Raw genomic sequence first — 27,712 nt, forward strand, 5'->3', positions numbered from 1 at the left:
TCTCCCGGCTAGCTCGCCCACCCAACGACCCGGCGCCCAGAGGCGGGACTTCCTGTGCGTTTGCCGGAAGAGCGTCCGGTGTGAACCGGAAGCCCCGTTGGGAGCAGCCGCCGCGGAGACTCGGCGGCACCGGCTGTGTGGTGCTGTTGCTGCCATGGGCAAAAGAGACCGGGGAGACCGCGGTGAGACGTGGCGCGGGCGCTCTGGGGCCTGCCTGCGCTCGCCTTCCCCGTCGTCCTGTGTCGTAGCCGCTCCGGGCTTCTCAGCGGCTGCCGGCCCCGCAGTGTCTCGCGGCCTGTTCATGCTGTCGCGACAAGCTGCTGGGCAGGGGGCGATCCCTGACCTTTGGGCCGCCTTGCGTCGTGGGCCGGGTGGGAAGCGTTGGAGGGAGAGGACGCCAGCGGCACGCAGGTGGCTCTTGGCTAGGGGTGCATGGCGTTGGTGAATGAAGTACGGCTGCTGCCAGTTTCCTTCGAAATGTCACTCAACAGTGCGGAGGGAACCTTAGGCTCCTGCTGCGCTCACTTCTGTGTCCATATCTGCAGATAAGAAGAAGTCTAAGAAGCGGCACTACGAGGATGAAGAAGAAGATGACGACGACGTCCCCGGGAACGACTCTCAGGAAGCGGTCCCCTCGGCGGCTGGGAAGCAGGTGGATGAGTCCGGCACCAAGGTTGATGAATATGGAGCCAAGGACTACAGGCTGCAGATGCCGCTGAAGGACGACCACACCTCGAGGCCCCTCTGGGTGGTAAGCATACCCTCCGCCAGGGCAGAGCCAAGCTGGTTCGGTTTTTGGACCCCAAATGGAAATGCAGGGTACTGCCCTCCAGAGCTGGCTGGGAGACGGCTTTCACACATGCTGTTTGAGCAGTCTGAGAAGGAGCAGGTACCCAGGGCACACTAGCCTTCGTTTCTAGCCCCTCCTTCTCCCCTTCCCTTCAGCTCTACCACATGCGTGGAAATACTTTTTTATTTACTGAGCAAATGCTGTTTATTGTGTAACATTTTAATTACCCATCTACAAAAAGTAATGGAAGCTATATATTTGCTAGGCCACTCTGTTGTTCAGCTTGAAGTAGGTAATAGTCTACGTTCGTTTGAAAACTAACCTAAAGGTACATTGAAGATAGCCAATAACGTGGGCTTTCCCTGTGAAGAAGAGTGGAAACCGACTTCGGAAACCTGCTCTTCTAATCTCTCCATTCCTTGGATCTGATTAAAGTAACAGGCCCACAGTTGGCTGAAGGAGGGCTTACAAAAATATCCTTGGTGTTAAAGATCCCTTTTTGGGCAGCTTATCTTTTCTGGGTAATGGTGTGGGAAAGAGTCTAATAGTCTCTACACTTCATTTGGTTTTCTTATTTTTTGTTTTGTCTGTCATGTCCATTTGGTGTTTCTTAGGCTCCTGATGGCCACATCTTCTTAGAAGCCTTCTCTCCGGTTTACAAATATGCTCAAGACTTCCTGGTGGCTATTGCAGAGCCAGTGTGCCGACCAACCCACGTGCATGAGTACAAACTAACTGCCTACTCCCTGTATGCAGCTGTCAGTGTTGGGCTACAAACTAGTGACATCACTGAATACCTCAGGAAGCTCAGCAAGACGGGAGTCCCTGATGGAATTATTCAGTTTATTAAGGCAAGTGGGGAGCTAAGGCCAGCGCTTTTGCCTTCCTTGTGAATGTGTTAATAGTGGACAGGTACTACCCATTGTCAACCTGTGGCCATCATGAAGATGTCATTCAGATCTCGTGTGGAGAGACATAACTGATTCCCACAGCTGCTTCTCTTCTGGATCTCTTCTTGCTGAGGCCACACTTCTCATGAGCGCTCTGATACAATGAACACTAACACATTGGGGATACTAATTCAGGCCCATTCGGCCAGGGTTATTTGGGAATGCAGCCAGAAGTGAATGGTGTTTTGGACTGAATTGTGTCCCCTCCAAAATTCATATGAAGCTGTAACCCCTAATGTGATTATATTTGTAATGAGGAAGTAATTAAGGTCAAATGGGATCAGAAGAGTGGGGCCCAGATCCAATAGGATTAGCATCCTTTTAAGAATAGTCATCCAGAAAGCTCAGGTGCTCTCTTTGCATGTACACAAGGAAGAGGTCATATGGGCACATAGTGAAAATGTAGTCAGGAAGAGAGCCTTAACTAAAAACTAATCACTGGCACCTTGATGGAGGACTTCTAGAAATGTTTCTGTTGTTAAATCACCCAGTCTGTGGTGTTTTGAACAGCAGCTGAGCAGACTAATATAAGTGGTAAACTCTGTCTAAGGCTGAATTCCTGCACGGGACCAATAGTCAACACTTTCCATTAGGGAAAATCAAAAAGAACTTGCAAATGTTGAAGTGGATAGGGTTCCATATGAAGAGCATTGGACATGCTTGGGTTTGTCCTGAGAGACAGGTCAATGCCATTCAGAATAGATGACAGTGGCTTTTGTCACCTTCAGCTGATCTAAGGGAGTTGGATTCAGACCCCCAGATCTGGTGAGTGCCACAGACCGTCAGTACAGTGATGCATCTGATCTCAGGGAAGCTGACAGGAGCTCTGGTAGGAGTTCTGTCTTCTTGTGATATGGAAAGGTGCCCAGGGAGAAGGGCCTCACCTTGCTGGAATGAACCCTGCATTAGCACACTGGCTGTGCTCAGTCTTGACCTGGAACCGCCTGCAGGAATGTAGGTGTTGGTATAATGCAGCAGGGGATCCAGAAGGGCAGCAGCAGGGGCTGGTCACAGCCTGAGAGCTGAGCGGCAGATCTCCACGGCCACCATACAACCTCTGCTGCTTTCCATCCTGAAGATTGCTGGGAACCTAGAAGATTTCAGCTGTAGTCTCTTCTGTCAAGAAGCTTCCATTCTGTTTTTTTAATTGTTATTTTTAAGTAGGCTTCATGTCCAGCACAGAGCCCAGTGTGAGACTTGAACTCCTGACCGTGAGATCAAGACCTGAGCTGAGATCGAGAGTCGGACGCTTAACTGAATGAGCCACCCAGGCACTCCAAAGCTTACATTCTAGTTGGGAGAAATAGAAACATTGGTGAGGAGGCCAGGGGGTTTTGCATTTAATTTACACAGCAATTACTAAATACATGCTCTGTGCGAGTTTTGTGCTGGGACCTGTAATAATGCTGGTGTGGCTGGATGAACCATTGGATTAGGTTGGGGCCTGTGGGAATGGAGAAGAAAAGGGAAGGGAAAATAAAAGAAAGATTTTACGTAGCATTTTATAAATTAAGATGTGCATCAGAAAGAGCCAGGCAAAAGCAAGGTTTTACTCTCAAGAGTAGAGTTTAATAAGAAAAAGGTCACCTTTGGCAGACCTGACTTCTTTAGGATTGCACATTGGGGTAAACTGAAGTCTTCACTTGGTAGGTAGTAAGACATGCCCACTAATGAATGTGTCCCTAGTGAGCCGAGTATTGCTAATTGTGCCTGTTGGATGTTGTCACTCTTTGCAGCTGTGTACTGTCAGCTATGGAAAAGTCAAGCTGGTCCTGAAGCACAACAGGTAAGGGATCCTGTGACAAGCCCCCCAAGGCACTTGTGCCCTGTGCAGAGCAGGTGGCAAGGAGCTGATGTCTGTGGGCTGTCTGTCTGCACCAGCACCTGCTCCCCTGAGTAAGGGGATAGAAGGGATGAGCGAAGGGAAGTGACCAAAACTGGGAATTCATTTACTGGCCACCGTGTTCCCCACTCCCGAGCAGTGACGCTGAGGCTCAGGCCACTCCTTATTTGACCTCAAAGCCAGATTTTGTCCACAACCTCATTTGTTATATCTTGGCCAGTAGCTCGCAGCTCAGATCTGGCCAAGGGTATGGGAGACTAAGAGATTGAGAGAAGCACAGAGCCACTATTTCCAGCCCATCTGATCAAATGAGCCACAGAACCTTCTGGAAATGGTGTACTGCTCAGTAGTCACCTCCTTCCCTCCCCTCTTTTAGGTACTTCGTTGAAAGCTCCCACCCTGATGTCATCCAGCATCTTCTCCAGGATCCGGTGATCCGGGAGTGCCGCCTGCGGAACTCTGACGGGGAGGCCACGGAGCTCATCACAGAGACGTTCACGAGCAAGTCGGCTGTAAGTGGGCTCCTGGGTCACCCTTGGTAGTGGGAGCATTGGGACATTCAGTTCAGCATTTGCATCTTGGGACCCTGCTGTCTTACTATTTTTTTTTTTAATGTTTATTTATTTTTGACAGAAAGAGAGAGACAGAGCATGAGTGGGGGAGGGGCAGAGAGAGGGAGACACAGAATCCGAAGCAGGCTCCAGGCTCTGAGCTGTCAGCACAGGGCCCGATGCGGGGCTCGAACTCACAGACCACGAGATCATGACCTGAGCTGAAGTCGGATGCTCAACCAACTGAGCCACCCAGGCACCCCTCCCGTCTTCTTACAGCTGCAGTTGCTTGTTCAACTTTGGCTCTTGCTTGGTGGCATGAGGTTTCATTGTTGCACAGAGGTTCAGATCCTGCCTTTCTTACAGATCGCCAAGACTGCTGAGGGCAGTGGTGGGCCTTCCACTTCCCGGGTGACGGACCCACAGGGAAAATCTGATATCCCCACAGACCTGTTTGACTTCTACGAACAAATGGACAAGGATGAGGAAGAAGAAGAAGAGACCCAGACAGTATCTTTTGAAGTCAAGCAGGTTAGTGAACGTACCCCTCTCCAAGCAGCCCAGCCCTGCATGGACTCTGCGGTCTGTGTGAGAGGAAGGGATCCCTGTGTCTTCCTGAAATTGCTTTCTCCTTTATGGTGTCTGTGAGCTGTGGCATCGTTCCTCCTGATGGGGTTAGATCTGAGTGTCCTGTGACTCTGGCTGCTGGGTCAGTCTTCACAAGTTCCTGGGAGATGTGGGAAGTGTCTGAGGGGCATTTTGGTGGTTTTGGTGGCATTTTGGTGATTGGATTTAATTTTGTCTGTGTCCTTAACTTGAGTTGCTTTTCTGTGCTTTAACCCAGCTGTTATCAAGAAGATATCTACTTGATATCAAGCAGATCAAGATCTGAAATTGTAAAAGCCTACATAAAATGCTGTCTTCTTGACCATTAACCCCCTTGGATTATGCATAGTTTATGAGCATGCTTAGGATTTAACAAGATTATAAATGTCTTCCATGCTCACTCCCCAGGAAATGATTGAAGAGCTCCAGAAACGTTGTATCCACCTGGAGTACCCCCTGTTGGCAGAGTATGACTTCCGGAATGATTCTGTTAACCCTGATATCAACATTGACCTGAAACCCACAGCCGTCCTTAGACCTTATCAGGAAAAGAGTTTACGGAAGATGTTTGGGAATGGACGTGCCCGCTCAGGGGTCATCGTTCTTCCTTGTGGTAAGTGACACCTGAATGAAGAAGGTGGCCAGACTCTTCTGTCATGGTCTGCCAGCTTTCTGTCGCTCTCCTTTGTGTGCCCTTCTCTAAATCATACCTGGCCAGGGAGCAGCTGAGGTCAGATGACGCCCTGATCCGTGACCTAACAGTTATTTGAGTGCCTGCTGTGTGCAGGGCTTTGACCTCAGCAGTGGGGATACAGTGGTGGATAGAACAACACTTCGACCTCGGGGAGCTCATTTTGGTTGTAGAGAGACAGATGGTAAACACATCGACTAAGCAATGTGTAAGATCTTGGGCAGTGACAGTGATGTGGGGCAGGTGCTGTCTTTTTTTTTTCATTTTATTTTTTATTTTTAAAAATTTACATCCAAATTAGTTAGCATATAGTGCAACAATGATTTCAGGAGTAGATTCCTTAGTGCCCTTTCCCCATTTAGCCCATCCCCCCTCCCACAACCCCTCCGGTAACCCTCAGTTTGTTCTCCATATTTATGAGTCTCTTCTGTATTTATGTTATTTTTGTTTCCCTTTCCTTATGTTCATCTGTTTTGTCTCTTAATGTCCTCATATGAGTGAAGTCGTATGATTTTTGTCTTTCTCTAACTATTTTCGCTTAGCATAATACCCTCCAGTTTCATCCACATAGTTGCAAATGGCAAGATTTCATTGTTTTTGATTGCCGAGTAATACTCCATTGTATATATACACCACATTTTCTTTATCCATTCATCCATCGATGGACATTTGGGCTCTTTCCATACTTTGGCTATTGTTGAAAGTGCTGCTATAAACATGGGGGTGCATGTGTCCCTTTGAAACAGCACCCTTGTATCCCATGGATAAATGCCTAGTAGGGCAATTGCTGGGTCATAGGGTAGTTCTATTTTTAGTTTTTTGAGGAACCTCCATACTGTTTTCCAGAGTGGCTACACCAGCTTGCACTTGCAGGGGGAGGTGATATCTTATACACTGGAGTTAGGGTCTCATCCTTTGCAATCAGCTTGTGAGTGTGTGTATTTGGAGACTTCATAGCAGAGAAGCTTTGCTCGTTCCTGGATGGCTTATTACAGTGTGCACATCCAAGAAAGGAGAGTATAGCCTCCTTGGCACCTGTCTGATATCATTTGTCCTAAGTCATGTCAGGTCCTGGCTGAGGTTCTTGGCCAGAGGTCACAGCACATTCACCTGGGGGCCCTACCTCAGACTTGAGGAGGTTAGAATCTCCAGGGGAGAGGCCTGTGCCTCCACATTCTTTTTTTTTTTTTTTTTTAATCTCCCTGGGTGATTTTGATGCACATGCCTGGTGAAGGAGGAAATGCTGTTTAAAGGAATAGCTTGATTTTTATCTTGATCTTCAAATGGTGGAAGATAGTAAACTTGGAAGCCCTGGAATTTCGCCTGTCTTTGCCAGTAGTGTACACATTTCCCGTATGCCTGAATTCTCAGCCCAGCACGTTGTGCAGTCTAAGAGCTGCCTTCTACTGGGCCCTCGGTGTGGTCTGTGTGCCGGGCACACTTTCCTCCGAGGCACCACCTTCCCGTGGCGGGGGCCACGTGTACCTCTGCTTTCGTTTCCTCGTGTTCACAATTTCAGCAATAAGAGGGTCTCTTATCCAAAATTCATGGAAAATGCCACAGGAGGGCCTGGTGCCTGTCTCTCTTAATTGTCACATTTGTGCGTGAGCTGGACGTGTCTCCTTTTTATAGAGAAGAAAACAGACCTTGGAGCAAGAAGTGCCTCATGGTATCGGCTGTGAGGGTTATTGCAAGTAATTCACCCAGATTTGTGTGTGGATTCTGTCTGTGTCCTTCAAAAAAATTTTTTTAAATGTTTACTTTTGAGAGAGAGAGACCAGCATGAGCAGGGGAGGGGCAGAGAGAGAGGGAGGCACAGAATCCGAAGCAGGCTCCAGGCTCTGAGCTGTCAGCACAGAGCCCGATGTGGGGCTCGAACTCACGAATCGTGAGATCATGACCTGAGCCAAAGTTGGACGCTTAATTGACTGAGCCATTCAGGCACCCCTGTCTTTGTCTTTCATTGCAACCTGGCCTTGGGTGGCATTGCCCTTTGGTTTCATATAGGTGCTGGCAAGTCCCTGGTTGGTGTGACAGCTGCCTGCACTGTGAGAAAGCGCTGTCTGGTACTGGGCAACTCAGCTGTGTCTGTGGAGCAGTGGAAAGCCCAGTTCAAGATGTGGTCCACCATTGATGACAGCCAGATCTGCCGCTTCACCTCCGATGCCAAGGACAAGCCCATCGGCTGCTCCATTGCCATTAGCACCTACTCCATGCTGGGCCACACCACCAAAAGGTCCTGGGAGGCTGAGCGAGTCATGGAATGGCTCAAAACTCAGGAGTGGGGCCTCATGATCCTGGATGAAGTACATACCATACCAGGTAAGCAGGCTGAGAGCCGAGCTACCTGCTCATTGCAGAGACAAAAATTGATTTCTATTCGTTGGGTGGAGGGAAGACTGCTGTGTAGTTCATCTGTCTTGCTAGAAAGGTCTGCTGGGTAAAGTTTTAAAGTAAGTCTGAAGCATGTGGGGGGGTGGGCATGAGGGTGGGTGGCAGACAGCTTCGTGAATCACTGGCCCACAGTAGTCATTCAGAAAATGGCTTTTCCCTTCTTCCTCAATCTTACTGTTGTGGTTCAGTTTACCCTTAACCGGTTGGCTTATGGTGCTGTGAAAACTGGACCAGCAGCACTGAAGTCCTTGCCGTAATGGTGTTTGTTTTATTTGAAGGCTGAATTGAAGTATTGATCCTTGATACGTTACAGAAGCCCAACTTCTCCAAGTGTTGCAGGCAGTCTTTTTTTTAAAAAAAATAGCTATATTGATACAATTTCCACCAGTAAAAACTACCTATTATAAATGTACAATTCAAGATTTTTCACAGGTTTATGGAGTTGTGCACCCGTGACCGTGATCCAGTTTTAGAACCTCTCCCTCATACTCATTTACAGTCAGTGTTTTCAGCTCCAGCCCCAGAGAACCATGGAAGTGCTTCCTGTCTCTATAGTTGACCTGCCTTTTCCATAATGTGAATCATATGATATATAATTCATATATGTTTTAAGGAATGTATGTTATATATAATAGTAAATATTTCATTTATTTTCCAGACTCATATAATATATATTTTCTTAGATGTGGCTGTTTTTACTTTGCATGATGGTTGACCCATATAACATTGTATTGGTAGTATCTGCCCTTTTATTGCCACATAGTATTCCAGTATTCATTGATAAAACAAATGAAGGGGAAGCTCTGGTAAGTTAAATGTAAATTAGGGATTTCTCTTCATGAAATGAAATCAGAGGCATTTTCACATAGTGTTCAAAATACTGCCTAGGTGGCCCTAGCATCATTCTTTTCAGTTAATGAGAACCCCTCCAGCCCTCCTGCATGTCTGAGGGTACCTATTGATGTTCACAGCAAGCCACGTAGGGATTGGGGGTCGTTCAGGTTGAAGGAACAGGGCAGCATTAGTCCCAAGGTGGGAGAGTACTTGACACGGTCCGACAGCAGCAAGATGACTATGCGGCAGGAGGGACATAGAGGAGAGCAGCCAAAGCCAAGGTTAGAGAGGGCCAGGCAGGATAGAGTGTGGGCCAAATCCTATACTGTAGGGTGTTGGGCTTGTACTCTATGAGTGGGTGGGAAGCCATTTGAGGGATTTGAGCAAAGGGTGACATGATCTGATTGTCATGTACTATGAAAGTACCACCCTGGCTGCTGTGCTGAGAATAAACGGAAGGAGGCAAGGGTGGAAGCAGCTGGATGGGCCCAACCAAGAGGCTTGAACCAGTAAGAATAAAGGTAATCTACTTCTGGATGTGTTGTGAGGGCAGAGCTGACAGGCTGGCCATGAGACCTGAAAGAAAGAGAAATCAAGGATGACCATATGGGTTTTTGCTTGAGCAACTGGAAGGAAAGCTACAGAACTGGGGAAAGCTGTAGAAGGAACAGGTTTGCAGAGTGCAGGGGTTCGGCTTTAGGCACGTTCATTTGATTGCCAGTTAGACATTCTGGCGGTGGCAGAGATGTTAGAAAATGGGCAAAAGACAAGAGTAGACATTTCACCAAAGAGAATATACAGATGCCTAGGAGCCTTTGAAAAGATATTCCGCGTCATTAGCCCTGAGGGAAGTGCACATTAATACCATGCGACGAGATGCTGCCACACACCCATCAGAGTGGCCACGATGGAAAATACTGACAATAACTGACGAGAGTACAGAGCAGCTGGCATGCACCGCCAGAGGAATCACAAAATGTACAGTCACTGTGGAAAGTTGGGCAGTTTCTTAGAAAATTCCCATGTGACTCATCAGGCCCACCCCTGGGCATCTGTCCTAGAGAATGAAAACTCAGGTTCACACAAAAACCTGTACATGAATGTTCATAGGGGCTTTAGTCAGAGTCTCCAAAACCTGGAAACAACCAAAATGCCCAACAGCGGGTGACTGGATAGACAAATGGGAAGGTCCCTCCCCTGGAACTCTTTTCAGCCACAAAACAACACACTGTTGCTAATGCAACAACTTGGAGAAATCTCAGAGGTACTTGCTGAGCGAAATCAGCCCATCTTGGAAGGTTATATGATGTATAGTGCCTTTGAAAAGACAAAACTAGTGATGGAGAACAGATCAGTGGGTGCCAGGGTTTGTCTGTATCCTGATTGTGGTGGTGGTTACACAGATCTTCACATGTGTTAAAATTTAGAGAACCAATCCCATCCACCCACAGCAAAAGGTCACTTTTTACTGTGTGCTAATTTAAAAACTCCAAAAAAAAAATTTAAGGAGCAGGAGGTTACTGGCTCTGATTGGATTGGAAATCGATGACCTAGAGAATCACATCCTACAAATGAGTTTGGAAGTGCTGTGCAGTGGTTCATTTGGAGTCTGTGTTTGAAACTTGGGAAACCTGAGTATGTACTTAGTTTATGTTGATGTTCGTTTTTAGCCTAGGTTCCAGGTTTCAGAGGGCGGCAGCCAGGCTTGAGATTGGTTGTCTGGTGATGAGGATACAGGGTGTACCCCACAAAATTTCATGCTTGCCATCTGTGTGTTTTCTCTTCCTGATTCACTGGGTCAGTTTGTCTCTGGCTGGGTAGGAGAGTAAAACCAAACAGCTCTAAATAGAATTCTGAGTTCAGTTGTGTTCTTGTGAGCTCCTTGGCCTGGCCATGCTCACTGGGCCAGAGAGCCAATGTTAAATTAGGGAATTCTAACAAATCACAGCAAGATTCTTGATTGTTAAACAAGTATACCACGTTGGATGAGGTAGAATGATAAATCTTTGAGATTTATCTCAAGAGGTAAAGATGGCTGTTTTCTTTTAGACATCGTCCAAAAAGAGTCCTATTGTGTCACTCACTGTATTGATAAAATATCGGTAACTGCAGACTTGCATGTATTAAGTGTTTACTGCACTGTGCCACTTTCATTATTTTAGGAAGTATTTATTAAGAACCCACTATGTATCAAGCACTGTGCTTGGACTAGGGACGAAGTGGGAGACAACTGACACCTGTGACATGTACAGCAAAACAAATCACATCCACAGAATATGTATTGTGATTCTATTAATACAAAGTTTGGATGACAAGTGAGATGGTGATTCCTTTGAGCGGGGAGTGTTGGTATTGACAGGCGGGGTCAGAGGAGAGGCTTCTAGGTGCTAGGAACACTTGTCTTGACCTGGGTGATTTCACAGGGACATAGCTGTGTAAAAACTTAACCATCTGTACACTGTGTCATATGTGGGTTCCTCCTCCTGACAGCCCTATGGCTGTTGGAGAATGTGGTAGTGGGACGTGGCTGGTCTGTAGGGCAGATGCCACAGCGGGGGCTTCTTTCTGGCTGCAGAGTATCCAGGCAGGGAGCGGACTCATGCTTCCCTTGGGTTGATAGCATCTCTGGGCTGTCCCCAGCGCTGCCTCCCTGGCACTCGCATGAGGTTGCTGTCTCCATTGCCTTGGCTGCCATGCCCTTCTGACACGAGGAGCCTGGTCTGCAGTCCTTGGCTCCCCTTTTTTTCGAGCAGCACAGTCCTTGGAGATAACTATGCTGCTGGTCTTTGTCTTCAAGTCTATGTGCAAACCACCTTAAGCTTGGAAGACCTGGACACTTACTAGGGGCCCAGACAGTCCTCTGCTATCTCACTGTTCTTACGTTTTTGGTTTGTGTTCTGGTGCAGTCTGACCCTTCCTTCCTCAGATTGTTAACCTCTGTTTCTGCAGTATCACTAACCTCACTTTTAATTGTATTATAAGATAAGCAAAACACAAACATTTTAACCTTTTTTTGGAATATTAGTATTTTAAAAAAATTTTTAATGTTTTATTACTTATTTTTGAGAGAGAGAGAGACAAATTGCAAGCAGAGGAGGGTCAGAGAGAGAGGGAGACACAGAATCTGAAGCAAGTTCTAGGCTCTGAGCTGTCAGCACAGAGCCTGACCTTGGGGCTCGAACTCAGGAACCGCGAGATCATGACCTTAGCCGAAGTCAGATGCTTAACTGACTGAGCCACCCAGGCGCCCCCGGAGTATTAGTATTTTTAAAGGATGAGCCCATGGAAACCCATTAATTGGTTCTTTTTGAAATTAGTATCTTAATCCCATTTATGTGTTTATTTAATTTGATAAACCAGAATTAGAACATTCCAAACAGAGACAGGAGGTTGCTCGTGGACCAGATGAATCTAATTGGAAAGCTCAGAGAAGGGAGTTTCCTAAGGAGGGTGCCTGGGGTTTCATGTCTCCCTGTTGTCTCCTGCTTTCTGGGAAGATGGTAGGAAGTCCAGCAGACCAGGCTCCTTTTGTTTCTCTGATCCCATGGTCACCCAGCCATCTTCCTGGTATCCTGGGTACAAGTTTTGGGATGAATACATTCCTTGCATCATTTGGAGCTCACTGGTGTTTTAAGTGTTACATCGTGTTTCAGATCGCCATTTGCACTCCTGTTGGTAGCTTAGCTGTTACAAGGAAGGATCCTGGGGCTCACTGATTTGGAGCTTCCCTAAAGCCATTTCTCCCTTTGGTTCTCTTTTTCTTCCTTCTTTTGGACAGGTCTGAAAGTGATGATTAAGTGTTCTTGCCTAGTCATTCTGGTCTAGAGCCAGGTTCCTATGATTCAGAAACCCGGGGTTAGCCCACTTAGTGTCACAGGCCCGTGTAAAGTCGCAAGGCTGTGTGTGGTACTTGAGCATTTAAAAAAGTGACAGTGTTGAGGCACCTGGGTGGCTCAGTCGGTTAAACCTCTGGCTGTTGATTTTGGCCCAAGTCATGATCTCATGATTTGTGAGATGCAGCCCCACATTGGACTTTGTGCTGACAGTGTAGAGCCTGCTTGGGTTTCTCTCTCTCCGTCTCTCTCTACTTCTCCTCTGCTTGTGCTCTTTTTCAAAGTAAATAAGTAAACATTTAAAAAAAATGTTAAAAAAAGTGACAGTGTGAATGCATTGATTGTTTCCCTAGCCAGGATGTTCCGACGGGTGCTTACCATCGTGCAGGCCCACTGCAAGCTGGGTTTGACCGCCACCCTCGTCCGGGAAGATGACAAAATTGTCGACTTAAATTTTCTGATTGGCCCCAAGCTCTACGAAGCCAATTGGATGGAGCTGCAGAACAATGGCTACATCGCCAAAGTCCAGTGTGCCGAGGTAGCTTTCCCCTTCCTGGTATGGCCTCGAGAGAGGGATTCCACCCATGGTTAAGGGGAGATGGTCAGGTCCCCTCCCCATGGGCAGATACACAGTCAGGACTTGAGCAGAAATGTTGCCACTTTATACTGTTCCCTCAGTCCCCCTGTGAGGTGGGCAGTTTTCTACCCACTCTAAAGACTTGTGAAACAAAACCCCTTTCCAGGGGCACACAGTCAGTAAGTGCTCAAGTCGGGATGGTAATCCAGGCTAGTTTGACCTCCAAATCCACTCCTCCTTTTCCCTGGGAGTGAGCACCTCTGGATGGTCCTGCCCACCCTCACCTTTGAGGAGTTCCTGGGTGCTCCTGTGTGGGCCACTGTCCAGGCCACCCCAGGGTCAAAGCCTCTTGGGTTTTGGTGTCCCCAGAAGGCACCTGTGGCCTACATCATTTCTAAACACATTGGGAAACACATTGTCCCAGTCTTGTTCCACAGTGAATACCTGCACAGGTAAATGTTGAAAATACGCATTCAAAGGTAAGTCTTCTCAGAAGGAACAATTGTAAACATCCTTCCTGGCAACTTGAAATGACTGTCACTCACTGGCTAGGGTCAGGTGGCCTCTGTCCCACAAGGGCAGAAGGGGGCCTCTTGGGTAACGGTGAGTGTGAGGAACCTGTGCAGGTAGACTTGCTCTGCTGAAAACTTCCTTACCCTGTAGTTGCCTCTTCATAATCAACACGCATCCTACGAAACAGAGCATTGCCAGAATCTCTGAGGGCCCTAATCCTCTCCAGTTGTGTCTCCCCTCCCCCGCCAGGGGATTCACTGTCCCACGACAGAACTTGTCATCCTCTCCCTTTATTATTTTACCTCTTGTGTATATTTCCATCACCTACTTTGTTTAGTGTTGCCTTCAAAAAAGGTCTTCCTGTATATGAGAATAGAACCTAGTTTTGTGTGTTCTCGTATGACTTCTGTCCCTTGCTTGGTACTTTTATCCCTTGCGTAATGTATTACTTTTTTGATGATGCAGGTAGCTGTGCTCTGCAGTATTCCATTGTACAAATATACCACAACAGGATATATGATGAAATACTACACAACACTAAAAATAATGTTGACAGACACTTGGGTTGCTAAGTTTGTCTTTGTAACAGCTTTATTGAGGTGTTAAGTTGATGTTTCATAACATCCACCTGTTGTAAGTAAGTAAATTCTGTGATTTTAGTCAGTGTAAGGAATTATGTAGCTGTCCTCACCCTCCAGTTTCGAATTGCATTTCCCACCACCCCGTCACCACCCCAGAAATTTCCCTCATGCGCATTTGCCATGAATCCCTGCTTCTGCTCCCAGCCCTAGGAAGCCACTGATTTATTCTTCATAAATTTGGAGCTTAGTGTTTTGTTTTTGTTTCTGTTTTTTTTTGCTGTTGTGATAGTGTTGCTGAAAATATTTTTATATCTGTTTTCTGGGGCCTTGGGTCATTTTTTTCTAAAGCAGTGTTGTTTGTACTGTGGACTGTGGTCCCATAGTAGGCGGTGACATTACTTTATTGGGTCATTATCAGGAAAGAATAGAATCTGCCAAAATGCATAAGTACATTAAGGGTAGACGTTGTTTTTTGTTTTTGTTCTTGAGTATATGTTGTTTAATACAACTGTGTTCATGCATATGAATGTTTAGTTTGTGGCCTAAAATGATTGAACTGTGAAGGCCACTGCTCTGGCAGATACACCCAGAGGTAGCATATCTGGGTCAAAGGCTGTGTGGCTGTTCTCTTCACTAGTTGTGTCCTAGAAAACACTGTTTTCCAAAGTATTGGACCGGCTGACACTCTCATCACGGGTGAGTGAGATTACTCCACATCTTCTATAGTACATAATACTGAGTTTTATTTTCTTTTAATTGTTTGCTGACATACTAAGTATGAAAATGGTATTCCTTATGATCTTAATTTGTATTTTCCTGTTTACTAATGACCTTGAGTATTGCTTCCTATGTCTGTGGACCATTCATGTTCTGTGAAATGCATGATTTTAAAGATTTTACTGTGGAAAAAGAATTGCTTTGGCTATAAAGAACTAGAAATCCTAACGGAGTCATAACAGTACACAGCCCAGGGGGGAACCAGAAGACAGTGGCAGCAAAACCTATGAATTCGAGTTCAGGCCAGTGGTAGGCATGGAGCGACAGCAGCTGAGTCCACAGTGGTTGCAGCATGAAGAAATGGTCTGTGGTGATCACACAGAAGTGGCACTGGTCACACCCCAGAATTCAGAGCCTGTCAGGATAGGCTTTGTGGCCTGTTCAGTGCAAAGTTTCCAGAGGGTCATTTTTCCGTGTTCACAGCCTTGAGACCTTTAAAACCCATGGCACTTGAGTATATTTGTCTGAGTTTCCTTAAGCTTGCCAGTAGCCCATGCACAAGGGCCTAGCACAGAGGAGCCCAAAGAGTGTTCCTGTCATTCTTATTTGAAGGATCTAATTGTCTCAGATGTGACCAGTGGGACCCCTTCAGCCTGGCTCCTGTATCCATTTTACATGTCCCCATTCTTTGAGCACTTCCTTGCTTTCTGGCACAGCAAGTTATTTTATGTTTATCTGGTACTTTCCCTACCTATTCTGGCCCTGGAAATCAGCCATTTCTCCAAGGTTCCCTTTTAGCAAAGAATGGAATTTACAAACCAAGATCTAGGTGCTAGGTGTGTTCATTACTCCTAGGATGTCATTGCTAGGCTAATTCAACAGACAGAGCTAGGAGGTATGTGTGCGCTTCTCCATAGCAGTGCTGTGTGTAGACTTGTGTGTGGAGGTGTGGTCTAAACGGGAGGGATTACTTGGACCACTGGTTGAGAATCTGGTTTCCTTTACTTACTTGGAGCTGGTGTGAAAGTAATTCCCCAGATATCGATGCATTTAAAAATCCATTTGTTTGGGGTGCCTGGGTGGCTCAGTCGGTTGAACATCTGACCAGCTCAGGTCATGATCTCGAGGTTTGTGAGTTCAAGCCTCACATTGGGCTTGCTGCTGTCAGTGCACAGCCTGCTTCAGATCCTCTGTCCCTCTCTCTCTCTGCCCCTGCCCTGCTGTGCTCTCTCGAAAATAAAACATTAATAATAATAATTATTATTATATCTATGTGTTAAGAGATAAATATGAGAGTGTCCTTGTTCAACATTAGGTACTTAATTTTGTTTTGATTTGTTTTAAAGCTAGTTCTGCTAAATTAATGGTCTTTAAAAATTTCCAGTTGTGTGATGTTTAAATTTGCAAACTGACCCTTGATTCTTACTGTGTCGCAGGTTTGGTGCCCGATGTCTCCTGAGTTTTACCGGGAGTATGTGGCAATCAAAACCAAGAAACGAATCTTGCTGTATACCATGAACCCCAACAAATTCAGAGCTTGCCAGTTTCTGATCAAGTTTCATGAAAGGAGGAATGACAAGATTATTGTCTTTGCCGACAATGTGTTTGCCCTGAAAGAATATGCCATTAGGCTGAACAAGTAAGAAGTGAAGAGTTGGAGTTGCCCCAAGGCAGCTTAATCTTCCCCCAAACCCGAGTGCAGAAGGTGCCTGGTTTTCCTTCGTTGCCTCTCAAAGTTCTCTTAGGTTCTGAAGGTCTGGTTCTGCAGCAGCCTGGTCACCCTCAGCCCAGGGGTCAGGGGCCAGAGTCATGCTGCTTTGGTGGGGCTCCATCTATGAGCTGGGCTCCGAAGGTGGGCACAAGTTGGTATCTGGAATGGCAGGCCGAGTGAGCACTCTGGTGGAGCTGAGGTTAGACTGTACAGGGGACAGGAAGGCAAGGCTGGCTGGGCCAGCATCCCAGCCAGCCCTGCATCTAGACAGAGCTTCTCAGGAAACACCAGCGGTGTCCTCAGTGGCCCCTAGTCCCACCTGGATGCTGTGTTAGCACTGCTTGTGTAGACACTAAGCTTAGATTGAGGGACATGGATTCAGGAAAAAGCACAGTTCAGAAACAAGGAAAAAAGTGAAGGAGGAAATCCTGAAGAGAGTGGTGACCAGAACCTTGGCTGAGGGTCTATAGCCCCTCATTTTTATGGGCCTCCCTCTGATATTCTTGCATGGTGGAGGGCTTCCCGGGAGGGAGCAACCTTGCAAGAATTCCTTTTCCTACTGATGTTAATTGGGGGGTGATTCTGTGGTCCTCCTAACACACCTCATTCTTCTTTAGACCCTATATCTATGGTCCTACATCCCAGGGAGAGAGGATGCAGATTCTCCAGAATTTCAAGCACAACCCCAAAATCAACACCATCTTCATATCCAAGGTCTGTGTGCCCTGCAGGGTGGTGGTGAGGCCTCAGCACCCTCAGGGCTAGAGGGGACACTGGGTGATTGCGAGGGCCATGAATTCATGTTTGTTGAAGGGACGTCATGTGTCACTTCTCATTCCCATGTTTCCAGTGTCTGGTGACAGGAATGCTTTCTGATGGGTAGCAGAAGGAGCACTTGTGGGGTTGAATGTGTTGTGGACAATTTATAAAGTCTCTTTACTTGACTGAGGTTTTCCCCACTTCTTTTGGGGATATAGGAATTTTAAATTGTATTTTCTCTATCCCAGGGGAAAATTTTCATTACCTATTCTGGCAGAAGTGGACATTTAGATGAGGTTCTCTTTGTGGAGTTTTTGCTTCCTGTGGGCTGTGGGCCTTCATCCTGGCTGTTCGTGTGCCGTGGTGTGGTGGGCGGTGGATGTAGGCACGGTGCGAATGCACAAAGGCCCAGCTCGGTGATACTGTTGGAAGCTGTGGCCGAACAGTGTAGAGCAGGCATTCAGATTAGAACAGGCCCAAAGCTCAAAATAAATGCGGTTTGCCAATAAAGTTGATCACAGCTGGGTTAGTAAGTACCACACTTAGATATGTGCTGGGAACCTCCATGGTTGGAACCCTCAAGCCAAGGCCGCTACCCTGACCAGATCTAGCCTGGTGTGGGCAGTGGGCCCTGACAGGTCCTGTGTCCCACATGTGCTGATGGTTTCATTGGCCTCCAGTCACGAGTGTAGATGGTTTTGTGCAGACGTGTTTCTGTAGCAAAAAAGAAGAGTAATCCTTTACAAAGAATCTCTGTCGATAGGCCCTCTTGTCTCTGGTCCCTAGCAGCCTGGCCTGGGAGCATAAATGAGATGGCCGGTGGGGACTGGGAGTCCTGACCCGCTTCTTTAGGACAGCTCTCAGGAGAGTTCACAGAAGGTCCTAGAGGCCTGCCTGCATCCGCAGGACCCTGGTGCAGAGGGAAGAGGATGGGTTTGTCTCTCTCAATTATCTTTAGAGCTTATTTAAATTCCAGGTCAACTGATTGTTTCCTTTTTGTCCCAGATAAAAAACAAAACAAAAAAAATTTGTCAAACTCAACGCTGTTTCATTTCTGTAGGTGGGTGACACATCGTTTGATCTGCCAGAAGCAAATGTTCTCATTCAGATCTCATCTCATGGTGGCTCTCGGCGGCAGGAGGCCCAGAGGCTGGGGCGAGTGCTCCGAGCCAAAAAAGGTAAAGGCGGCCTTATGCCTTCTGCTCCAGCAAGTCTTTCCTTTTGAGCCACTTGGACTCGGAAGAGGGTAGGGCTGTGCTGCCTGCATGCCCGTGGTGGTGAGCAGGCACCCCGGGACGCCGGGACCCCGGCTAAGTAGATGGCACAGGGAGGGGTCCCAAAGCAACGACCAAGATCAGTGTGGCTCGTGTTCTTTCTCTGGCCTCGGAGTTCCTATGTGGGCGTTCTCCGTGGCAGCTGCCTGCTCCGCGTTGGGTGTCCTCAAAGCCAGCTGTCGCGTTGGTAGGCCATCAGGGGCCAGGGAAGCGGTGTGAGTGTGCAGTGCTGTGGACATAAAAGGCAGGAAGCAGAGCTGGGCTGCCAGTGCCATGTGGGAGCTGGAACTGAACCCTGGGCCTTGAGTCAGGAGTTGGGGAGGGCTTTGGAAAGAGCAGCTCGGGCAGCCACATGGGGATACTTTGCGCGCACCCTGTGAAGAGTCCTGCCTTGGGCGGCAGCTCGCAGCAGGGGTGTCATGCTTAGTGAATGAGGGTGCGAGGCCGGAGTCTCTGCTTGTTACCTGTGGTGAGAGGGCCCTGACCCTAACGGTGGGTGTGGCAGGGACTGACGCTTAGAGTGGCCGCGTCTCTCCTCCTGGGACCAGGCAGGCCCTAAGACCAGGACACAGGCCCTGTCCTCAGGGAATTCGCTTTCCTTAGGGGCAGCTGGACTGCTAGGGTGACTGGAAACAAGGGTAGGGGCATATGTTGGAATCGTACTGTTGTAGAATGTGTTTAAGAGGCGACTGATTGTATTTAAACTGGAGACAGGGCATGTTAGTAGAAATAGCATGAACTTGAGCACCAGACCACCCTGGTGACCTTGGGCAGGTAGTTTGCCGGTCTGAGCCTTGCTTTCCGATCCAGAGTGGGAGTGACAGTCCTCTTGAAGGACTCTTGAAGGACTCTTGTGAGGAGGGAGCCATATATAATAGAACAGTGTAAAAGGCTGCTGGAGAAACGATAGCTTTTATAAATTGACAGGAATATCATCTGGCTAGTATATGTGAATGTATCTCATTAACTTATGCCTTACCCATTACCTCCCCCCAAAAGAAACAAATCTAATTTTAAAGCTCCTTTGAATTTGAGTAGAATTTGTTTTTTTAAAAATACTATTTGATGTAACGTATTTGGCTGCTATCTTTGCATCTGTGAGCTCTTGTAAGACTAAGAAACAATTGAATTCAGAGGCAGTACACAGATATTGAACCTGCTGACATTTGGACTGTGAAGCAAAATGTGCAGATTTTCCAGAAGGATCAGGTTTTACAGGCTTCAGTATTTTCTGTCCTAGTTTCTGTGATCATTCTTCTGCTCTAGGTTTTTTTTCTGACCTGGGTTTTTGTTTTTTTGTTTTTTTTTTCTTTTTTTTTTTTCAAGCAACTTTATTGAGACAGAATTCACATACCATATAGTCGGTCCACTGGAAGTGAATAGTTCATTAATTTGTTGTTTCTTAATGTTTATTCTTGAGAGAGAGATACAGAGAGCGAATGAGAGCAGGGAAGGGGTAGAAAGAGAAGGGGACAGAGGATCCGAAGTGGGCTCTGAGCTAACAGCAGAGAGTCCAACGTGGGACTCGAACTCACAAACTGTGAGATCATGACCTGAGCTGAAGTCAGACACTTTAACTGACTGAGCCACCCAGGTGCCCCAGTTCATTGGTTCTTTTTTTTTTTTAAACGTTTATTTTTGAGGAAGAGACAGAGTGTGAGTGGGCAAGGGGGAGAGAGAGAGGGAGACACAGAATCTGAAGCGGGTTCCAGGTTCTGAGCTGTCAGCACAGAGCCTGACACAGGGCCTGAGCCCACGAACCTTTTTTAAAAAAATTTTTTTTTTTTCAACGTTTATTTATTTTTGGGACAGAGAGAGACAGAGCATGAACGGGGGAGGGGCAGAGAGAGAGGGAGACACAGAATCGGAAACAGGCTCCAGGCTCTGAGCCATCAGCCCAGAGCCCCACGCGGGGCTCAAACTCACGGACCGCGAGATCGTGACCTGGCTGAAGTCGGACGCTTAACCGACTGCGCCACCCAGGCGCCCCGAACCCACGAACCTTGAGATCACGACCTGAGCTGAAGTTGTACGCTTAACCAACTGAGCCACCCAGGCGCCCCCATTGGTTCTTAATATAATTGCAAAGTGTATAACCATCACCACAGTCTGTGTTTAGAATATTCTCATCGCTGCAGGAAAGAAACCCTTACCCATTGGCAGTAACTCTTCCTTTCTTCTTGCCTCCCAGCCCCACCTGCAGGCAATCACGACTATTTTTACTTTGATAATTGTGCTTATTCTAGACATTTCATATGTATGGAATCATGCAGTCTGGGTCTTCTGTGACTGCCTTTTTCACTAGCATGATGTTTTCACAAGAATCATCTTTATTGTAGTATGTATCAGTATTTCCTTCCTTTTTAATGCTGAATAATATTCCATTGTATGTCTTATTCGTTCTTCTATTGACAGACACTTGGGTTGTTTCCACTTTTGGCTCTTAGGAGTACTGCTGCTATGAAAGTCATGTGTAAATTTGTGTGGGCGTATGTTTTCAGATCTGTTGGGTATAACTAGGAGTAGATTGTTGAGTCATGTGGTAACTCTGTTGAACATCTTAATAAACTACCAGACTATCCTCCAGAACAGCTGCACCATTTGACACTCTTAGCAGCAATGTGTGAGGAATCCAGTTTCTCTACATCCTTGACAATAGCTGTAATAACCTTTCTTTAAAACTTTTTTTTATTTAAATGTTTATTTTTGAGAGAGAGAGGGAGAGAGAGAGCATGTGCAAGTTGGGGAGGGGCAGAGAGAGGGAGACAGAATCGCAAGCAGGCCCCAGGCTCCAAGCTGTCAGCACAGAGCCCAACGTGGGGCTCGAACTCATGGACCCTGAGATCATGACCTGAGCCAAGTCAGACGCTTAAACCTTCTGAGCCACACAGACACCCTGATCTTTTTTGATTCTAGCCATCCTAGGGAGTGGCAGGTGGTACCTCATTGTGGTTGTGGTTTGCATTTTCCTGATGACTAATATGTTCAATGCTTTTCATGGGCTCATTGGTCATTTGTATATTTTCTTTGGAGAAAGGTCTGTTCAGGGGCACGTGGGTGGCTTAGTTAAGCCTCCGACTCTTAATTCACCTCAAGTAACGATCTTATGGTTCATGGGTTCAAGCCCCACATCGGGCTCTCTGCTATCAGTGCAGAGTCTGCTTAGGATTCTCTCTCCCTCTCTCTCTGCCCCTCCCCTGCTTGAACTCTTTCTCTCTCTCTCTCAAAATAAATAAATAAACAATTAAAATTTCTTTAAAAAGAAATGTCAGTTCAGATCCTTTGCTCTTTTTATAATTGGGTCATTTATCTTTTCATTATTGGCTTGTAATAGTTCTTTATATAGTCCAGATATAAATTCCTTATCAGATACATGCTCTGTAAATATTTTCTCCTATTCTGTGGGTTGTTTTTTCACTTTCTTAATGGTGTTCTTTAACCAAACATTTTTAATTTTGATGAAGTAAGTGCCCACACAGAGTCCAGGCCATTAGCCCCTTGACTGCAAAGCTCTCCCACTGCATTGTGGTTGACCCTTGAACTGTAGTTTGAGCTGTGGGGGTTTTTTTGGATAACTACAGTACTGGGAGTGTACTTTTGTTCACGATTTTCTTAATAATGTGTTCTTTTCTCTGGTTTACTTTATACTAAAAATAGTATGTAATATGTATAACATGCAAAATACATATTCATCAAGTATAACATATTACTGGTAAGCCTTCTGGTCAGCAGTAGGCTATTAGTAGTTAAGTTTTGGGGGAATTAGACATTATGTGGGTTTTCAGCTCTGCAGGGTTAGGGGTTCAGCGCCCTAACTCTCACATTGTGCGGGGTCAGCGTACTTTTGAGCCCTGGAGCCTTGCTTCCAGGCATCGTAACAGCTAATGTTGTCCTTTTTCCTTCCCTCTCTCTTTTTATATATGTTACATATGTGCGTGTGTGTGTGTGTGTGTGTGTGTATGAAATAATAATATATATAAATAGTATTAATTATAAGAAATCTATTTTATTTATGTTTATATATAACATATATATAATATTAATTATTATATATATATATTTTATTAATTACATCCAAGTTAGCTAGCATATAGTGCAAAAATGATTTCAGGAGTAGATTCCAGTGATTCATCCCCTATGTATAACCCCAGTGCTCATCCCAACAAGTGTCCTCCTAATGCCCCTTGTCCATTTAGCCCATCGCCCCTCCCACAGCCCCTCCAGCAACCTTCTGTGTGTTCTGTGTATTTAATAATCTTTTACATTTTGTCCCTCTCCCTGTTTTTATTTTTGCTTCCCTTCCCTTATGTTCACCTGTTTTGTATCTTAAATTCCACATGAGTGAAGTCATATGATGTTTGTCTTTTCCTTGCCTCCCTTAAGGAATGGTGGCAGAGGAGTACAATGCCTTCTTCTACTCGTTGGTGTCCCAGGACACACAAGAAATGGCTTACTCAACCAAGCGGCAGAGGTTCTTGGTAGACCAGGGTTATAGCTTTAAGGTATGTATTCATTAAATGCGTGGTGAGAATAGAACCGAGGCTTGCTTTGTGCCCGCACCTCCAGGAGAAGGGGGAGCCGCCATCGGCACCACTGGGGGACAGCTTAGGCAGGCACAGAGCATGAGGGCATTGGAAACCCCGCCTCACGTTCCCTGTATCTCTGCACGAATTGCCGGGGACTTTGAGGGAAAATATTGTGCAGGATCCCTTCCTGCCCCGGGCTTCCCACAGTGAATGGTTAAAGAATGGGGCCTCTGAAGTGAGGAGTCTGGAGTGTCTACTTGTTCAGATTTTACAGTTGTCTTGGAAGAAGAATGTTAGCTGTCAGCAGGAAGATGTGCTTCCTGGCAGGACTCGGGACACCTCAGAGCTACGGCCGTCACTGTGCCACCCTGAGCCCCTTGGGATTACTTTCCTGCACCAGCAGTGGCTGTCCACTGGAGCTCAGGGTTTCCCAGGTTGTTCACACACCTGATTTGTGATACAAGGTCAGCTCCAGTGGGGCGCCCCACCGGGTGCTGGGCGAGCTGTGCTGTCAGTCAGCCTCAGGGGCCTCACGGCACAGGTGTCCATGCGCTATGAACCCACGGTTGTGCAGTTTGGGAGGTGCTAACGTTTTGGCTGACTTCTACCGGCTGCCATGTTTGTGTTCTCTTCTGTTGACACAAGTGGAAAGGTTATGTCACGATTTTGTGCCCCTAAAGGTTTTTGTTTGTGGGGGTGGATGGAGGGTGCTGGAAGCTGGGGACTAAAAGGACACCCCTAGAACATGTAGGTTCCCAGATTCTTGGTTCTCAGAAGACTGCAGGCTGCCTTTTCAGATCCTTTCGCTTGTGTCTTTTTCAGGTTGGCCAGTTTCTGTCATTAACCATAGATAAGAGGTCAGGGCTGTCTGACCCCTCCTTTTTTAGCTGGAAGCAGTGACAATTTCAGATTTCTCATGCTGGGCTAGAGGACAGGATGCTTGGCCGTATTTTGAAGGATTTGCATTATGACCTTTTTATGTGTCTGTGAAAAGTAGGTGGTGATAGTAACGTTCATACGTCCTGATCCCTGGAGAGTCCAGTGAGAGAACATGTGCCAAATCAGGTCATGTCCTGGGCTTTTTGGAAGGTGCCCTTGGCAGAAAGGCACCTGGACCTGCGATTGTCTGCTGGTTGGAGGGGCCTTTGCCCCGCTTGCCTTCAGAGCTGCCTGCTGAGAGCAGCCCGGTTAGAGCTCCTGTGATCATGACCCTGGACTTTCCAGAGGGGTGGTCAGGCCAGGGCAGAAACGCCCAATGTTTATGCTCTGGGCCTGTGGCCCCCTGAAGGGCTCAGCCAGATCCCTACTTCTAGGCCTTTTTTTCTCATTAAAATTATGAGAAGATTTAGAGGGGCGGGGGGGAAGATTTCTCTACGTCATCAGTCCTGGCTTTCTTCAGGAATTGGTAGGCCTCATAGTGAATCACCTCCAAAGAAGGGAAAACCACATCTCTACATGCTGTTCTCTTGCTGTCTTAGAAGAAAGTGCTGCAAACCCACCTTGACATGCTCTCATTTCTTTTTTTTTTTTTTTTTTAATGTTTTTACTTATTTTTGAGACAGAGACAGAGCATGAGCAGGGGAGGGGCAGAGAGAGAGGGAGACACAGAATCTGAAGCAGGCTCCAGGCTCTGAGCTGTCAGCACAGAGCCTGACACGGAACTCGAACTCACAGACTGAGATCATGACCTGAGCCGAAGTCAGAGGCTCAACCGACTAAGCCACCCAGGCGCCCCGACATGCTCTCATTTCTAAGTGCCGTCCTGCTGGAAGTCCTATGGGCCAAGCCCAGGGGGCTGAAGACCCTTCCTGAGGGCGGCAGGCTGTGCCCTCCATCTTTGGTCCCTTCCTTTACCTGGTGCAAGGTGGAATACTGCCACGGGGGCGCATTAGAGTTGTCAAGGTCCCGTTGGTCGTCTGTAAGTGATATGGATTTGCTGTTCTGGGAGGAGGTGTCTCTGGAATTTCCTTCCCATCTCCTGCCCCGCAGTCATCAGTTAAGCTCCCTGTTACAGATGGCTCTGAAGCTGGTCTCTGCAATGCCAGAGAGGAGCTCTCCGTTTTTAGCCACCTGCTCAGCTGGGTCCGAGGGAGGCAAAACAGAAGGGGCCATGTGGCCTGCTGATTTCGGCTTTATAGGTGATCACAAAGCTGGCTGGTATGGAGGACGAAGAGCTGGCGTTTTCCACGAGGGAAGAGCAACAACAGCTCCTACAGAAGGTCCTGGCAGCCACTGACCTGGATGCAGAGGAAGAGGTGGTGGCAGGAGAATTTGGCTCCAGGTCCAGCCAGGTGAGTGAGCGGGTGAGGCCCCACCTGCCAGTTCTCCCAAAGGACAGAGTTCTTATGCGCCCGCATGCACTGTGTCCCCTGTGCATGTGCAGGTGCACGTGCACACCTGTGTGACCTCCAAAAAGACTTGGAAAGACCAGGACGCTGTGGAGAAGAAAATAACAGAAATTGCCCCTGTTAACCTTTCGGTGCATCCTTCCTTCTGGACACGCTGTTTCATGTGGCCACGCCCATAGTCTGTGGCTGGCCCCCTGCTCTGTGCACAGAATGGGGGAGTCCAGGATGGCAAATGTGGCCCCAGGCCGGCTCCCAGGTGGCTGCAGGAGGGGGTGTTGCAGGCCTGGGCCCGCCGTCCAGGGCCTTGCACAGGCCAATTCAACTCTGGCTTCCTCCTCAGTAATAGAGCTAAGCTGTCAGCTTAGGTGGGTCTAGTCCAGTAAGCTGTCCAGTAAGGTGGGTCTAAGGATCCTCTCCCAGCTAGTTTCAGTATTTATCTTGAAAAATGTAGAGTTCTGTCTCTCTCTCTCTCTCTCTCTCTCTCTCTCTCTCTCTCTCACATTATAACAAGAAAATTTAAATTAAAAAAAAATTAAAAAGGAGCACCTGGGTGGCTGGGTTGGTTGAGCATCTGACTTTTAATTTTAGCTCAAGTCAAAGCCCCATAGAGGCTTCACGCTGAGCATGGAGCCTGCTTGAGATTCTCTGTCCCCCCCCACCCCGCCCCTCTCCTCAGCTAGTGCTCTGTCTCTGCCTCTAAAATAAAATTAATTAAAATATGTAGAGTTCTCTGAAAATAGTGAACTTTCCATTTATTCTACAAATAGTTACTGAATGCCTGCCTGTGCCCAGCCCTATATAATATGGTATAACTAATGAAAGTACCTTTATGGGGAGTTCTTATCCGGCTCTTCCAAGAGAAAAGTACGGTGTAGTCAGGTGCATTGGAAACTATATTGATATTAGAGCTAAGAGGTAAGCAGTGGTTGGGGTAAAGGAAGAAATACACTGTCCCCCGGGAGGTGCTACCCTTCCTCTAGCCTGAGACTGGGGGACCAGACCAGCTCGGAGGTGTCTGAGCCTTCCCTCATGGATGCTTCAGGGAAACTTCTTGCCTCTCACTGTGTCCTTGGAATGCCTGGTCAATCCCACCAACCAGGGAGTCACCTAAGGTCAGGCTGGCATTGCTTGGTGCCTGTATGTCCCCAGGCTTGTAATCTGGTGCAAGTGGTGTGCAAGGCTCTGGGTCAAACCCTGCCTGTATGATTTCTGTTCACACCATGTATGTCAAGACAGATGTGGCTGTCCCCATTTTATAGATGAGTTCATTGAGGTGCAGACATTCAGTATTTGTCCACAGTGAGAGGTAGATCCAAGATTCAAGCCCAGGGCTTTCTGGCTTTCCACTTGATTCAAAACCTTATGGTGGAGTCTTGAGCTGTTGGGGGACCACTCTTCTCACTGTTGAAAAATTCTGTTCATAAATTGTTAGTAAGAGAGGCAGAATAGCATTATGGTTAAGAATAGGGAATCTGAAGCTGGCTGCGAGAGTTGAAATCCCGTCTCTTTAAGAGCTGTGTAGTCTTGGACAAGTTACTTAATCTCTCTGTGCCTCAGTTTCTTCATCTGTAAAATGAGGATTATAATGATTGGGAGGATTGGATGAGTTAATAACATGTAAATGCATGTGAACTGTTTAGTATAATGCCTGAGACATAGTAAGTAGTCAATAAATGTTCTAAAAAAAATATTAAAAACTTTGAAAAACTTACTACAATTATAAATGTTCTAAAAGGAGTGTCTTTCTCCTTGTAAACTAACCTTGGGCTGGGTCCTCCCGCAGGTGTCTCGGCGCTTTGGCACAATGAGCTCTATGTCTGGGGCCGACGACACCGTGTACATGGAGTACCACTCGTCACGGGGCAAGACTTCCACGAAGCACGTGCACCCACTCTTCAAGCGATTCAGGAAATGATGGCCACCTGGTCACCCAGGTCAAGCCAGGGTCCTCAGCACCAACGCTGGAGAGGGATTTTCCGTATCATAATCTTTCCTCTGGCATTGGCCAACATGATCTAGACGCAGTGTTTGTTAACTGTATTGAGGAAAATGCATCGAGAGCTTGGCTCTTTGTGAATCATCCAGGGCTTTTTGAAAAAGTTGGGAGACTATATTTTTGGGGGTTCCTAGACCATTTTTCAATCTTGGGGAGTGGTCATTCCTGTATATAAATCTTTGTAATGTTTAAGGTGTATAAATGGAACATTTAACAAC

General features: G+C 46.9%; 1 protein-coding gene across 1 annotated transcript; it reads left to right on the top strand.

Annotated features, from left to right (window-relative positions):
* The first annotated feature begins 71 nt into the window (after window positions 1-71).
* ERCC3 (ERCC excision repair 3, TFIIH core complex helicase subunit) lies at window positions 72-27,712 on the top strand. Its single transcript, XM_043576475.1, has 15 exons — window positions 72-182; window positions 546-751; window positions 1,405-1,641; window positions 3,477-3,526; window positions 3,960-4,095; window positions 4,501-4,665; window positions 5,149-5,353; window positions 7,439-7,753; window positions 12,846-13,030; window positions 16,317-16,519; window positions 17,209-17,305; window positions 18,411-18,528; window positions 23,008-23,126; window positions 25,289-25,441; window positions 27,282-27,712. Exons 1-15 carry the CDS (start codon window positions 155-157, stop codon window positions 27,411-27,413), a joined length of 2,349 nt encoding a protein of 782 aa, XP_043432410.1. The 5' UTR covers window positions 72-154; the 3' UTR covers window positions 27,414-27,712.

Source organism: Prionailurus bengalensis, chromosome C1, assembly GCF_016509475.1.
Source record: "Prionailurus bengalensis isolate Pbe53 chromosome C1, Fcat_Pben_1.1_paternal_pri, whole genome shotgun sequence".
Classification (NCBI taxonomy): Eukaryota; Metazoa; Chordata; class Mammalia; order Carnivora; family Felidae; genus Prionailurus; species Prionailurus bengalensis.